General features: G+C 40.8%; 1 protein-coding gene across 3 annotated transcripts in view; it reads right to left on the reverse strand.

Annotated features, from left to right (window-relative positions):
- Positions 1 to 16,902, reverse strand: part of jag2 (jagged canonical Notch ligand 2) — a 108,535-nt gene extending 91,633 nt beyond the window's left edge. For 2 of the 3 annotated variants that reach the window (XM_016998117.2, XM_003214277.4), the window contains exons 1-2: positions 16,764 to 16,902; positions 12,171 to 12,506 (exon numbers count right to left, since the gene is read on the reverse strand). In XM_016998117.2, coding sequence (XP_016853606.1) covers positions 12,171 to 12,506; positions 16,764 to 16,826 — 399 coding nt within the window. In that variant the 5' untranslated portion in view covers positions 16,827 to 16,902. Of the gene's footprint in view, positions 1 to 10,091; positions 10,111 to 12,170; positions 12,507 to 16,763 lie in introns of those variants that run through there. The other variant, XM_062968562.1, reaches the window with a different exon arrangement.
- Positions 16,903 to 17,111: the final 209 nt, after the last annotated feature.

A 17,111-nucleotide genomic window follows, 5' to 3' on the forward strand; every position in this document is an offset into this window, starting at 1 on the left:
GAACAAACTTTGAAGTGTTTCTTACATACTGAAAGCAAATGCCTCTAGAAAATTAAAAATAAAATTCACAGCAAGCGAAGGTCACACAACACAGTATCTTTCAGGAAACTGCAGACCATAGAGTAGCCATGTGCACCTATCTAGCTTTCAGGTTTTAATCTATTTATTTACATATGGGCCTCGCTTGAAATCAAGCTGCTGTCAATCACTAATGCAGCTATTTTAGATCAACTAAGTTACTGTCTAGTATTAAAGAGCCAGTTTTGTCATCAAAACACCAAATGTTTGTTCAGGGTGATTCTATAATGTCTTAATCTACTAGTTAGAAGCTGCAGTTTTTTGACTGATACAATTCTGTGTCAAAGTTTAGGGTAAGAAACACAGGTGAACAATTAATGAAAAGACCATGCCTAGACTTTTTCACATGACATTTGCAGAACAGTTCCCTTGTTAAAACATTTTAATTCCAAGGGAGACAGGGATGTTGCCAGAGCTAAGGTTCTTTTAAAAAATTTATGACAGCACAAAAAAGACGGTATGTTCACAGAGAAATATATAGATTTTTTAGGATTCCACAATCACAATTTGCAAGTCAAGAATTTCAATTACACTGTAGATAGCCCATAGTGCCTAAACTCTTCCCCAGAAGTCAGGATAACTGAAACTGTCATACTTTGACCACGAGATATCGCGACTCATTTGAAAAGACAATAAGATAGATGGAAATAGGAAATAAAATGACCACATTCAAGCTGGAGAGACTCAATCAAGGAAGCAATTGCTCTGATTTGATAGCAGTTAACACCAATAACACCAATAACATAGTACTTGAAATAGTCATAAGGCAATTAAAAATGATATTGTGTAATTTAATTTTAAATGGACTAGAACCTAGTCTCCCTTTCTAAATCTTTCCAGTTTAAGATATCTGCAGAAGCAACAACTAAGGATAAAATCTAGTACCCACTTACCTAAGAATAAGCCCCAATGAAGTAACTGTAACATACAAATAAGCAGCTATTGCACTGTATAATTTTCCTTTTGATTTTAATGGGAATACAATACCGCATGTCCTAATTAAGTATAACTAGAGCACAGCATTGGAAACAAACTAGATATTTACATTCAATTATTTCCGGTTTAAAGCAAAATTTTATTAAATTAAAATATTAACAAAATGAAGTGCTCCAACATTCAATTTAGCACAATTTAGAACAAACAAAATTGTATTTATTTCCAATTAATTTTTATAGATTAATCCTGCAAATAACACTTATCAGATACATTCTTAACGAAGAACAATACTACAAATTTTAAAAGCAGTTAATATGTATTAACTTGGTTAATACGTTAGCTTGGTTCTATATATTCATTCTGAGACAAGTCTACTTGGCACTTCCTTCAAATAAGTTTGCATAGAATTACAACCTTAGGTACTGCAAAAATGTTTCCACAAATTTACATTACTCATCATGAGTTTGATTAGCCACCTGTTGACTGGTACCTGTTAATGATTTGCAATATATTGACAACCAAAATGGAGAGGGCAAGCCAGTTTACAAAAACTTTTCCTAGGCAGTCTACTTTCAACAGATGAGAAAGTTGTTATTTACTAGCTGTGCTATATTTATAGAGTACGTACATTCTTCAGATTAACTGTGATAGTTTTAGCATCAGAACAAAGAATAGGTTCCAAACATGCTGAAGGGATAGTATATTGCAACAGTTATTCTATACACTAATTAAGGGATGTTCTGAACCAAAATGTCCTTAAAATGAGATAAGATCAGAAATACTGAACAGCATGATTTAGAAATAAAGTTTTACAATACCACTGTACTACCAGGGCGTAGGTATTTGTGAGACCATCTGACACACGTTACTGTGATGGCCACACATTGCCAATCTACCATGGGATCAAGTACTGTATATACTCATGTAAAAGTTGACCTCACGTATAGCTTGAAGGCTGGTTTTGGGGTAAAAATTGTGGACTTTGATATGGCCTGCAGATAAGTCAACACAGGTTTTCTTGTATCTACTTAAGTCAACCTGTGGGTCCCCAAAATGTTTTGGCCTTCAACTCCCAAAAATCCTAACAGCTGGTAAATTGGCTGGTATTTCTGGGAATTGTAGGCCAAAACACCTAGGGACCCACAGGTTGAGAACCAGTGACTTAAGTAATCAGACCCCCTAGTTTATGGATGTACACATAAGTATGTAAGGTATGTGAATATTCAGAAATTGAGGCACAAACCTAAAATGCTAGTCCAGATGATTCCATGCTTTACAAAATGATGGTCCTCCCTTATTTTGCAAGAGAACTGAACCAGACAACACTGCAGGAACATAAAACTTGCTCTAACATGCAAATGTCTGGAAAGAGACAAAGGACACATACCTATTTCAAAGCAGAAGAGAAGGTGAATTTTTTTCTACTTGCAAGCCCTTTTTGTAAGACAGAGTAATGGGGTGGGGAAGAAATCATGCTTGTTTTATTCCAATGAGACTGATACAAAAGCAATGCAAGCACCTAGTACCTAAAGTCTCTGGAATATATGGAAAGTTCACAGAAGATTGGGACAAAACTAAGAACCTCCAGGTAATTCTGTCCTGGGCAAGGCTGTATGTTCTGCCCCTAGATCTGAGGGGCTGGTGCATCTGGGAAGAGCTGATGGAAGAGCAGTTAGAATTGCACTGGTATTGTTTTGGGAAGAGGACAACTCTATAAAACCATCAAATAAGTTTGCTGAAAGATATATGGCAAGAAAAGACCCCTATCTGATCTCTTCTGAAACTTGGTTCTGGGAAGACAGAAACAAAGGTACAAATAGCTGTCTAAGCCAGCCAGGAACTACAGAGGCATGCAGGCCTATTTGCAAGATTTGTGTTGAAAACTGTAAAGTCACCTTTTTGCTGTGTAAACAACTTTGAGAACTTTGTTGAAAACTAGTATAAAAATATTTCACATAAATCTCAACATCTGTATAAAGATTTTCCATTTAAAATTTAGTTATGTGGAGGAAAAACAGCCATTTGGCAGACATTGAACATATAGAACTGATGGTAAGTTGTCCTTTTTTCAGAGATTGAAGAAAAACAAAATGTATCACACTGCCTAAAGACCCAAATCAATGCAAATTGAAGTGAATATCACATTTGGGACTATCTAGCTGACTGAAGTCACTAGTATCTCAATCTGATAAAGGAAACTACTGGCTGGTCTGCTATTAATGACATATACAGGTCAACATGAACCTTATCAAAAACAAACCAGTTGCCATGGAGGCTGATATTCCCTTCATTCTTACACAGCAATTAATGTCCACATCAAACTTACTGTAGAGCTGTTGTAGCACACAGATGTAGGCATTCTGTGCCTGTGCAGGAGTTACAAAAGTGTTTGGCTATGTAGCCAGATGGAGAATAATTATATCATCCAGTGAGCCAGGGGCTTCTCTGATTCCCCTGATCTCCTCCAGTTACAGAATGACTTAAGGGTGGGGTAAATGGTTCTGCAAAGCATAGTTTCATATGTGGAACTACTACACTGAGCCATGCAAGACTGTAGCCTATATTTACTACAGTTTCATAATCAGTGAAATTGTAGTAAACAAAAATAACTATGTCATCACAGGATTAGTTGCTCTATCATAAGGATACATATCCCTTTTGCATCTATTCATCTGCCATGAAATACCTCTGATAAATTAAAAAGTTTTTGGGATATTTCAAATCACTCCATTCACATGAAATACTAGGGAGACTCTTTCAGTGGCACCGTATGTTGACTTTAGTTGTACTATAGAATCACGCAAGCACTCCTCCACAACTGTACATAAAACAATGCCCAGCAATAAACAGCCTATTGATCATTTCTAACTGACTGAGAAATTTCTCAACAGTTTGATGAAACAGTTACTCAACATCATGTACCTTGGAAAGCCATATTGTAAAAAGTTCTTTCCAAGGTACCTGCTGTGGTTGACCAGCAATTTTTCCTTATGTGCCAGGAACTGGTTACATATTTGTATTTCATTATTATATTACCACAGCTTCCTGGAAACTTGACACAAGATTGACAGCTGATGGTTTGCAGACCGGTGATGGTCCAAAGACTAGCACTGCTTAAGACTAGCACTGCTATGAGAACAGTTCATTTGTTTGTACCTGTTACCACATACCATTGAAAAGTATTGCTTTTAAAAAGAAAGATATGTGGACCTAAAGTATGCAAAAAGGAGATCTCGGAAACTCTAAGCCATGGTTCTTACAGCACGGCGGGAATCTACTAACTGAATTTAAAAAGAACAAGGCTTGCTGGCTGCAGTTGCTTTTTTAAAAACCCCAGCAGAAATGGCCCTATCTTTGAGCAAAATACGGACTATGAATCAGAGTACAACGTTTTAACTTCAAAGTTTCATATTAGCATAGGATGAAGATTCTGGTCTCCCTAGTGACAGATAGCAGCCAATTTAACAAGAATTCACCACACTCACACAATGTCATTCCTCTGAATATCATTCTACTCTTTTCTAAATTAGAACAAAGAAATACTTCTGCAGCAGCAAGGAAAGATTTCCAAGTCTCTCAACAAATTTGGCACAGTGTTTCCTGTCACACATGAAAAAATCTTGAATTGCTTTGTAACAGAATTAAACATTTTCTGCTTTGAGTAGGAAACTAACCACATGCATGCTAAAACAATGTGAGCTTAAAGATCAGATCATGGTATTAATCCTCACTATACCCTAGGAACAATCTGAGTAGCAGGTTTGATGTTGATGGCATTACTTTAAGCAACTCTACGGAGTGTATGTCAAGAGGATTCCCTCTATGTAAAGGCACCCGCCTTTATATAGAATGTAGTATAATTTATACTTATCAGTACCCAAACTATTGAAAATAGAACCCTTAGTTTAAACTTCTAACCTTAGTACATAATTTATTCTCCTGTGCAATCTGCCCTCATGCTTCTTCCACTATACGTTAGAATTTAACTCCCACCTCACAATCATCCCAGAAACCCAATACAAGTTCTACTGGTAATAAAGTACAGCTGTTTAAAACAGGATGCATGAAAAATTCATCCTTGAACACATTCACGGATATCGAAGCTATATATCTGTCTTTGGCACCCAGGTTGCAGAAGCACACTTTCCCCTACTGAAACAAGCAACTGAAGAGAAACTGTTTTATTTATTTATTTATTTCTGGTGTTTCTACCCCGTCCTTCTCCCCTAGGGGACTCAGGGCGGCTTACAAGTTGGCAACACAGTGCCATCACATCAACAATACAATAGGCATTAAAAACTAAAAACATTTAAAACATCATAAAAACCAATATACAATAATAAACATTACCATTCACTAGACCTTGTTAATCCAGAGTCTTAAAAACCGACCGTGCCAAGCTCGAAAGTTCATTCATTGAACGCTTGAGCACATAGCCATGTCTTTAGTTTATGGACTCCCCTTCTCTAAAACAAACAGCATTTTAGCCCACTCTTATTGAAGAACATTTTAGTATATTTCACTTCCATTCACTTCTTAAACAGCACATATGCCTTTTATTTACTGTATTCTATTACACGGACAAACTGAGGAACTGGACAATTTGTACCTTGACAAAAAGCCAGATAGTGAACTGTGTGACTACCAAAGCTTTGCAGATCTCTTTTAATGACACATGTGTGCCCCAGCTGATTGAAAATGTTAAAAACCATACATCTGCTGTGTAATAAGTGTGCTTTTCAAGCACAATATGCTGCACATGGTCAACAAGCCTTGGTGGGTTTCCAAATGCATTTAGATTAGGTTGTTTCTTTTAAAGGATTTTAAATATTTTCACATTTATTGACTAACCACACTAATTCGATCCCCAGCCCTGTAGAAAAAGCTATGATGATTAATGATACAAAAGACCTTCCTGGATGAAGGCAGTTAAGTCAGTTGTAAATTAAGATAATATTTTCTTTCAACACAAAGCCTTCCACACAGGGAACCAAAACATGTTTGTATCACACACCTGGGTACTAAGAAGCAGTCTGCCATTACTTCTGACAGAAGAGATGTGGACATTTATTCAAATTCTCAAGCTACTTCCTTTACAGCCTGCTCTGCAAACAAGGAGGCTCTTTGTTATCACTTTGTATTCATTAATTCACTTTACACATACTTAGAGGCATCACTCCTACACTACTACTTCATCATGCCCTTGGGAATAAGTCTTAGCATTAATTAAATTACGAGTTCAAAAGTATTGGCCCTCCAGATGTTTCAGATTACAATTCATGCTATTTCTTCCCATTGACTAAACTAGGTAGAGCAGATGGGCGTTGCAGGATAAAGAAATACCTAGAGGGCCAAAGTTATCCACCATCAAATAACCAACTGGCCAGAATGGCCAATGGTGAGGAATTACAGGATACACAGTCCAAACATGTAAGAGGTAAACCAATGGTGTAAATGATGTTGTTCTCATAAGAATCCTGCCACCTCTGAAATTTTCTTTCAATCTTCCAATTTCTAGCAATGCAGCAACTGACATATCATATTGTACATATCAAAGTAAAGAAAAAAAGCAACAGCAATCAATTGTAATGTACTCTCCCTCTACCTGGTGCACCCAAGAACTGATATTCAGAGGCCTAAGGGATGTGCTGTCTAACCAACCAGACAACATATAACTGATGGCCCTTCCCTTCTTTAAAACTCCTTTTCAATCCTTGTGGCAAAGAATTCCAGAGTTGTAGGGTCATCATAAACTGAAAAAGACCTGAACTCACACAACAAGGAGGCACTAGAATCAGTGAAGTGCTTTGGCTTAAACCTCTAGCGTTCAAATTTCTACTCATCTGGAAAACCCACTGGGCAAGTCACACTCTCTTAGCTTCAGAAGTAAGTGACAGCAAAACTCATTGAAATAAAACTTGACAAGGAAACCCAGTACTCTTATTATCTGGGTGGAGGCCAAAAGCGGGCTTCAACAGAGAAGGACAGCAGACATGGGCAAACTTTGGCTCTCTAGGTATTTTGGACTTCAACTCCCACAATTCCTAACAGCCTACATATTGTGTTAGTTAAAGTCCAGAACACCCGGAGGGCCGAAGGTTGCCCGTGCCGAAAGGACAGTCCATTCTACAGAGGGGGTTGAAAGAATAAAACCATTTTCCCATTTTCCTGGTATTCTCTTCACCCATGTCGCCGTCATGGAAACAAGCCTCATTTATGAAATGGGAACTGTGTGTGTGTGTGGGGGGGGGGGGGGAATAACCAGCAAAAACAGGATAAATGCCTTTCCCCCTTTAATTCCCCCACCCACTGGCAAAATGGACTATCCTTCCCTGTCTAGTATGCCCGGAGAACAGAACAGCACCAAAACCCCCTTGACAGGAAAAGCTTCAATTACTGCTTCCAACTTTTCAAATTAGCAACAAGGGACAGTAAAAATTCATGACATAGCGGGTAATGGATGAAAGTCTGGAAGTAGCTATTAACAAAATTTTATCTCTACAAAAATACCAAACGGACAGTGATTATTTCCATGCAAAAGGGAATACTTGACAACTCTCAATTGGATTCAGCCAGCTCATCCTTTACAATAAGGCACACCTGCCATTTCTTTAAGCAACAAACTTATCAGCCCTCAAATAAGGGACACCTGGCAACTCTACCTCAGTGTGGTTGTAGGTGAGAAATTACTTGAAGACACACAACAACAAAGCATGTACTGCAGGGTCACAGCTATCCAATCTTAATATAAATGAACCGGAGTTTAGTTTTTGGGGAGAAGAAGGGAAGTAGCCAGCATGGTGAAATAGTAAGGTTGGACTAGGAGTCCAGGGCTCAAATTCCAACACAGCAATGGAAAACCACTGGGTGCACTTGGACAGTTCTTGTTCCAAGATCCCATTCTTGGGGTAATAACTGTTGTTGATAGCATTAAATCATATAATAGTATGGCCTGATTTTATCAAGGTTAGGATTAAGGACCACCACAACTATTGTGCCACATGAACATAATTTTCTGGGAAATAAACCTAAAGAGTTACTTGAAATTTAATCTGTTGGATTTCCTTCTTCCTTCTCCCCATTGCAAGGAAAGGCCCAGGTATGACAGGAACAAGTACTACGAAGGTATCAATTTAGTACCCACATCAGAGAAGTGGAGAGGATTTTAAGTCAAGGAGTCATCATGTCAAAAGATACACACCAAGTCCCTATGAAATCATGGGGTTCCCATGTCAACAGGTGCCACACACATATGAAACTCATGGCAGCCCCATGTCATATACCCACACTCACCCACAACAACAACAAAAACTTTATTTAGCATAGAATCAGAGTTGGAAGAGACCTCGCAGGTCATCCAGTCCAACCCCCTGCCAAGAAGTAAGAAAATCACATTCAAAGCACCCCTGACAGATGTCAATCCAGTTTCTGCTTAAAAGCCTCCAAAGAAGGAGCGTCTACCACATCTTATATCCTGATCCATTTCCATGTGTGGACTCAGGGCGGCTCACAGATATAAAAAGGCAAATATTCAATGCCTTGCACAGTAATAAGTAATACAATATACATAAAATACAATTTAAATAGTATAAAACAAATAGTTATAAAAGCAATAATAACCATCCTATAAAACACATTTAAACAACATTCGTAAAGGGGAAATGTAAAAGCCGTTTCCACACACACAATTTATTAAAAATTCATGGGGTCACCATATGTAATACAAAATATAATATAAAACAGGGTTGCTGTGTCAACAGGTTATATATATATATATATATATATATATATATACACACACACACACACACACATACACACACACACACACAAAACGTTAAGGTTTCTCCTTGACATTAAGTCTAGGGGTAGGTGCTGATCTCCATTTTTAAGCAGAAGAGCTGGCAGAGCTGGCTCCAAGATCATGTGGCCGGCATGACAGCGTGGAGCACCATTACCTTCCCACCGGAACGGGACCTATTGATCTACTCACTTTGCATTTTTTTGAACTGCTAGGTTGGCAGAAGCTGGGGCTAACAGCAGGAGCTCAACCCGCTCCCCAGATTCGGTCGGCAAGTTCAACAGCTCAGCTATTTAATTTGCTGCACCACTGGAGGCTCCACACACACACACACACACACACACACACACACATATATATATATAAGTAAAGGTTTCCCCTGACCTTAAGTCCAGTCGTGTCCGACTCTGGGGGTTGGTGCTCATCTCCATTTCTAAGCCGAAGAACCGGCGTTATCCGTAGACACCTCCAAGGTCATGCGGCCGGCATGACTGCATGGAACGCTGTTACCTTCCCGCCGGAGCGGTACCTATTGATCTACTCACATTGGCATGTTTTCGAACTGCTAGGTTAGCAGAAGCTGGAGCTAACAGCGGGCACTCACTCCGCTCCTCGGGTTTGAACCTGGGACCTTTCGGTCTGCAAGTTCAGCAGCTCAGTGCTTTAACACACTGAGCCACCGGAGGTTCTATATATATATATATATATACACACACACACACACACACACACACACAAACATATATTCCTATGGAATATGCATATATACATAGATGTATACACCTATCTCTATGGAATTCATAGGGCCCCCATGTCAATAGGTGATGCACACACAGGCACCTCATGAAATCCATGAGGTTGCCTTGCCAACAGCCAAAATGGGGATATCCATAGGATTTCCATGTCAACAGGTTTTATACACATATGACGCCATGGATTTCATATGGATTTCTGAGGCAAGGCAATAAGAATACCCGATTATTGAGGAAAAACAAGTATGTACATGCACACACATATACAGTACATTATCATATCAAACTTGGGCCTTCCCTCCAGGTGTTTTGGACTTCAACTCCCGCCATTCCTAACCGCCTCAGGCCCCTTCCTTTTCCCCCTCAGCCGCTTAAGGAAGGGGCCTGAGGCGGTTAGGAATGGCGGGAGTTGAAGTCCAAAACACCTGGAGGGAAGGCCCAAGTTGGCCCAGGCTTGTTGTATATATACACACAAACTTGTTTTCCTTAGGTTTTCGCCTTTTCGTTTTCCTCAGCTTTTTTACCTCAGAAGAGCAAGCTCAACTCACTAAAACAGGCACTCCTTGACCTGAGGGAATGAATGGAGAAGAGGCAGAGGCAACGCGTTCTTATTGGCTCCCGCCGGCCACGCCCCCTCGCTCCTTCTCCTCCCCCCTCCCTCCCCGCCGTGGCTCGCGCCCTTCGCGAGCAGTAGCACGCGCCTCGCCCTCGCGCCCTTCGCCAACCAGCCCGCCCGGGGCTGCACAAAAAAAAAAGCAAAGCACTCCAAAATGCAAGCAAGCGGCAGCTGCTTGCTTGCTGGCTTGCTTGCTCGCATTAAACAGAGCCGGAGGTGGCGGCAGGCGGCTGCAAAGCGCGCCGACGCCTTCCTCACTCCCTTCCTTCCAACATCCACGCCCTCCCTTTCTTTCCACGCTCCAAATTTATAGGTTTGTTTTTTTTCCAAAATACATAAATATAATATATTTATATATATATATGCCAAGCTAATTGGCCGCCCGCGCCCTCTGCTGGAGAGCGATACATTTCCTACGTTTTCCCTCCCACGCTAAGGTGGGTTCAACCGCCTGCAAGTCACAACGACACAGAAAAGAACAGATTAATTTGGATTTTTTTCCCCCTCCTTCCTTTCCTTTGCAAAGGGGTTTGGCCGCTCACACCTGGATCTCTTGCAATGAGACAAGACCTGTCACGCAAACGAGTTCCTTCCTTTCTCTCTCTTTAGTGAGGAATCCGCCTCACTTCAGGGTGCATCTGCACTGTACAGTTAATGCAGTTCAGTACCGTTCTTTTAACTCCAATGGCTCACTGCTCTAGAATCATGGAAGGTGTAGTTTTACACAAGTCTTTGGCTCAGGATTCTATAACATTGAGCCATGGCAGTTAAGCTGGAATCAAACTGTAAATTAAGAACATCCACACAGAAAACAGAGGAATTCCAGATATGAATCAATCGGGGCCAACTAACACCTCCAAACAAAGAATTCCCCCAGGCAGGATGCAGCAACACTATTCAATGCTAATCAAGGTGGCCAACTGCAATATTCACACCTCAAACAGACAAGAGTTCTTTCTTCCACCCTGGACATTCCACAGACATATAAACTCCACTTGACTAGTTTCCAACAGATGTCACAATCTCTGAGGGTGCCTCCAATAGATGCAGGCAAAATGTCAGGAAAGAATGCTTCTGGAACATGACCATGCAGCCCGGAAAAATTCACAGCAACCCAGTTCAAACTGTATTAATTCTACAGTATAGATGTTCTCTCCATTCTATGGATTCCTGGGATTGGCTGATTTGCCTCACCAAACTACAACTCCCGTGGCGGTCAAAGGGGTGTCAAGCTGCAATAAGGCTACAGTGTGGACACACTGCAGATTAAACTGGACCATCATATGCCACAAAACTCCACTTTGGGACTTTTCCCGGTTCCATGAAAAACCTCTCTTCTGAATCCAGAATGAAATCAGAGATTTTCAGGTTGCTCTCCTTGCTTGGACTCATCTATACTATGGAATTAATGCAGCTTGGCACAACTTGAACTGCCATGGCTGAATGCTATGGAATCCTGGGAGTTGTAGCCCTCTCTGCCAGAGATCAGGCTCACTACACTACAGATCCCAAGATTCCGTAGCACTGGAATCCTGTGAGATGTAGTTTCACAAGGTCTTTAGCCTTGTCTGCCAGAGTCAAGGCTTACCAAACTACAGATCAAAAGATTCCATAGCATTGGAATACTGGAAGATGTAGTTTCACAAGGTCTTGTCTGCCAGAGACAATGCTCACCAAACTACAATCTCAAGATCCCATAGTACTGAGCCGCAACACTTAAAGTGGTGTCAAGCTGGATTAATTCTACAGTGTAGATGTACCCTATGAGGAAGAGAAAATACAGAGTCCCATACTCACAAGTCAAGAGTGAAAAGAACAAAAAACAGTCTTAATTTTTGCACCAAAAGCAGAAACACTGCAAAAATATACAATATTTGTAAAAGAGGTTGACCAAGAGAGAAAAATAATTACAATAACAGTCATACAGAAGTTATTGGTGGACAAAAAAAAAAAAGTCCATTGAGGGGAAATATTGAAATGTACCTACCGGCCAAGCAAACTGGAATGGGATCACAATCCTGCCCATGTCGGAACTCTTCCCCACGTGAAAACCAGTACGGGTGTTGAGATAAAAAGTATTTCCACCAAGAACAGGGGTAGATCCAGCGCCGAAGCTGCACTGCCCGGTGGGCGTGATTTTGGCCTGGTATTCCTTCAAGCAGACCTTGATGTAAGTATCGCATTCGTCCCGGTTGCAGTCTGAACGGAGAAGGGGGGCCTCGGCCGGGCCGCCACCATCGCAACACTCCCCATTCAACAATTCTCCGTTGACATTCCTCACCGCGTTAATCTGCAGCTCGAAATAACCAGTGGACTGCGAGACCTAAAAATAAGGAAAAGTCCAATATATAACTCATGCATACACACATACTGTATATGTATTGCCCTCAGAGTCTATCTATCGCATGCATGGGCAAACTTTGGCCCTCCGGGTGTTTTGGACTTCAACTCCCACCATTCCTAATGGCCTGAGGCCATTAGGAATGGTGGGAGTTGAAGTCCAAAACACCCGGAGGGCCAAAGTTTGCCCATATCTGATCTACACTGTGTAATTCATGCAGTTTGACAACACTTGAACTGCCATGGTTCAGTGTTAAGGAATCCTTGGGAGTTGTAGTTTTATAAGGTCTTTAGAGTACAGAGGATTCCATAGCACTAAGCCATGGCAGTTTAAGTGGCGCCAAACTGCATTACTTCTACATTGTAGATGTGCCCTGGGCACCATTACTCAGACGTAACGCCTATATTAGGGTGCATCAACACATTGTCGAATTAATGCATTTTTGGCACCACTTTAATGGCCGTGGAATCATAGGACTTGTAACTTCGCTACTAGAAAGTGCTGGAGCCTCACTGAACTATACATTCCACTGGTTATGAACTCATAGACAATATAGAGGCAACGCAACTTGAAACCATTGACATGGCTCCATGCTATGGAATGATGGGGTTTGTAGTTCGGTGAGGCTTCATCGCTCTTGGGTAGAGAGGGCTAAAAACCTTGCAAAACTGCAAATCCCAGGAATCCATAGGATGGGAGGGTGCATCTACACTATATGCAGTCTCACACTGCTTTAACTGCCATGGCTCAATGCTATGGGATCCTGGGAGTTGTAGCATGGCAAGTATTTAGCCTTCTCAAATTATGAATCTCACCAATTAGGTTTGTAATTTGGCGAAGTACCATTGCCCTTGGTAGAGAGGGCTAAAGACCTTGCAAAACTGTAAATCCCAGGAGTCCATAGGATGGAGGATGCAACTACACTATATGCCATCTGCATCTATATGCAGTCTCACACTGTTTTAACTGTCATGGCTCAATGCTATGGGATCCTTAAGTTGTAGCTTGGAAAGACTTTAGCCTTCTCTGTGTGTCACCAAACTACGAATCTCACCAATTAAGTTTGTAGTTTGGCAAAGTACCATTGCCCTTGGTAGAGAGAACTAAAGACCTTGCAAAACTGCGAATCCCAGGAGTCCATAGGATGGAGGATGCAACTACACTATATGCCATCTACATCTATATGAAGTCTCACACTGCTTTAACTGTCGTGGCTCAATGCTATGGGTTCCTGGGAGTTGTAGTTTGGCGAGTCTTTTGCCTTCTCTGTGCGTCACCAAACTATGAATCTCACCAATTAAGGTTGTAGTTTGGCGATGTAGAGATGGCTGAACCTTGCAAAACTACCAACCCCAACAGTCCAAAGGATGTAGGTACGTCTACACCATATGTCATCTATATGCAGTCTCACACTGCTTTGACTGCCATGGCTCAATGCTATGGGATTTTGTGAGTTGTAGTTTGGCAAGTTTTTAGCCTTCTCTGTGCATCACCAAACTATGAATCTCACCAATTACAAGTGCGTCTACACTGTATAATTAATGCAGTTTGGCAACACTTGAACTGCAATAGTTCAGTCCTATGGAATCCTTGGAAGTTGTGGTTTTATAAGGTCTAAGAGTACAAAGGATTCCATAACTCTCCAGGATTATGAAATTATGGGATCTATAGGTTGGTGAAGTACTCTTTGGCAAGAGAGGCCCAATAACCTTGCAAAACTAGAAATCCCTGGATCCCCACTGCCATTAAAGTGCTTCCAAATTGCAGTATGGAGTTCCCTCCACCAAGCAGCCTTCCAGTGAAAACTATTGAAACTAGGCGCGCTCTTAAAAGAGGATCAAGCTTTGTGGGGAGGGGGGAGGAAGAGAAAAGGAGCGAAATATTCCTTTTGCTAAACTGCTTGGAAGCTGCCTTAAAGGAACCCTGCAAAAAAGGCGACTCCGTTTGCCACTGGAAGCAACGCTTCTTAATAATATAACAATACAAATAAAAATGCATCTCCAGGGCGGTATTTTAAGAGGCGCGCCCTATTCCTAGCAAAGACCGGGAGCCATGCAGAAAGAAAGAAAAGTCCGGGAAACATGAGGCTGGAGCAACTGTGCTAGATTATAATGCATTGTATGGAAATTCTGGATTGTGGGCGTCTACACTGCCCATATAACGTAGTTCCAAGCAAGAGAAGAAGCCAAATTACAACCACCCTCATGCATTGCAAACGTGGAGTGCCAAGTTCTTCCAAACCATAGACAAACATACATAGATATGCATCAAACCCTTCCAAGTTCTTCCAAACTAAATGGGCAAACGTGCAGCAAACCCTTCCGAATCGCCCCTTCATACTAGTTAAGACTCTTAATTAAGTTTGAATTTTCAAATATATACATTTATCTTTGCAAGGTGGGCAAAGGATCAATTTTTAATATATATTTTTTAATTTTTAAAAAAATTATCTTTGCAAAGTGGGCAAGGCTTCTCCCTTCAAGAGAGACCCTTAAACGTTTTATTTAAATATACATTTATGTTTGCAAAGTGGACCAGGCTTACTCCTCCTCCTTCCCTTCAAGAGAGACTCTTTATATTTAATTTTTAAATAAAAGCAGTGTATTTGCAAAGTGGACAAGACTTGCTCTCTCCTTTAACTGTCTAAAGAAAATCTATCTTTGCAAAAATCTGGCTACCAATATTGAAAGTAAAACTCTAAAATCAGAAAACAGAGGAATTTCAGACATGAAACAATCAGGGCCAGCTAACACCTCCCTACAAAGGATTCCCCCAAGCAGTAAACAGCCAGGCTTTGAAGCTGCAAGGCCATTCAATGCTAATCAAGGTGGCCAACTGAAACATTCACACCTGCCTCAAACAGGCAAGAGTTCTTTCTCCCATTATAGACATTCCACATACTGTATATATAAACCCCACTTGACTAGTTTCCAACAGACCTCACAACCTCAAAGGATGCCTGCCACAGATGCAGGCGAAACGTCAGGAGAGAATGCTTCTGGAACATGGCCATACAGCCCGGAAAACTCACAGCAACCTAGTGATTCTGGCCATGAAAGCCTTCGACAACATATCTTTGCAAAGGCTTCCCTTCCCTTTCGAGAGAGACCCATTTGCCTTAAACTCTCACCCATTGCAGTTTAATATATATAAAAATATATTTGCAAGATCCATTAGTTTTAGTTTGACCCACTGCAGTTTGATATGTATCTGCAAAGACTTATTTGTGTTTAAAGTTTAACCCACTGCAGTTTGATGTATATATTACTAATATATATATCAATATTACAATATTACTAATATTACTAATAATATTACCATATAATGATATAGTACAATATAGTAATTTAATGCTTATATTGTGCTATGCTAATAATATATTGTATGTACATTTGATTTGTAAGCCGCTGAATCCACTTCGGGATGAGAAAAGCGGGATATAGTAAATAAATTTATATATATATATATATATATATATATATATATATATATACAGTAGAGTCTCACTTATCCAACATAAACGGGCCGGCAGAATGTTGGATAAGCGAATATGTTGGATAATAAGGAGGGATTAAGGAAAAGCCTATTAAACATCAAATTAGGTTATGATTTTACAAATTAAGCATCAAAACATCATGTTTTACAACAAATTTGACAGAAAAAGCAGTTCAATACACAGTAATGTTATGTTGTAATTACTGTATTTATGAATTTAGCACCGAAATATCATGATATATTGAAAACATTGACTACAAAAAAGCGTTGGATAATCCAGAACGTTGGATAAGCGAGTGTTGGATAAGTGAGACTCTACTGTATATATATAGATGTAGATGTATATATATATTTCCAAGACCCATTAGAGTTTCATCCATTGCAGTTTATATATTTGCAAGACCCATTTCACCCATTGCAGTTTGATATCTGCAAAGACCCATTTGTTTTCAAGTTTCACCTATTGCAGTTTGAGTCATATATATCAATATATATATATATATTATATCTCCATTGGTTTTAGTTCCACCCATTGCAGTTTGATATCTACCTATCTGCAAAGACCCACTTGTTTTCAAGTTTCACCCATTGCAGTTTGAGATATATATATATATCTCGCCTCAATGGAGATAAGAGCGGGATAATTCATCATAATAACGTAAGTGGGTGAAACCTTGCTCTCTCCAGCCTAAGGAAATGAATCAAGTAACGGAGGAAGGCAGAGTTAGAGTTCCTTTCCTTTACCTGCACCCATAAAGTTAGGAGCAAACACAGCCTGGGCGCCGCCAGAAGGAGAAGCGCCCGCATGCCTGCTGCTCCGCGTCCGAGCCCCGCGCGCCTCCGCTGGGATCAGGCAAGGAGAAGGCAGCAGCCGCCGGAGAAGAAGGCGACGACGAGGACGAGGAGGGATCCGGCTCCACCAGCCATCGACCGGCCCCTCCTGGGAGCATCGAGCAGCCCCTGCCAGCCCTTGCTGCCTGCGATTCCCGGCAAAACGCAGCAGAAGCGGCCACAGAAAGAGGAGGAGGAAAGGCGCTCTCCGTCTCCGCCGCTCCGCTCTCGCCGCCTCTCTGTATGCGCCTCTGCTGGCGC

The sequence above is a fragment of the Anolis carolinensis genome, chromosome 1 (genome assembly GCF_035594765.1).
Source record: "Anolis carolinensis isolate JA03-04 chromosome 1, rAnoCar3.1.pri, whole genome shotgun sequence".
Lineage (NCBI taxonomy): Eukaryota > Metazoa > Chordata > Lepidosauria > Squamata > Dactyloidae > Anolis > Anolis carolinensis.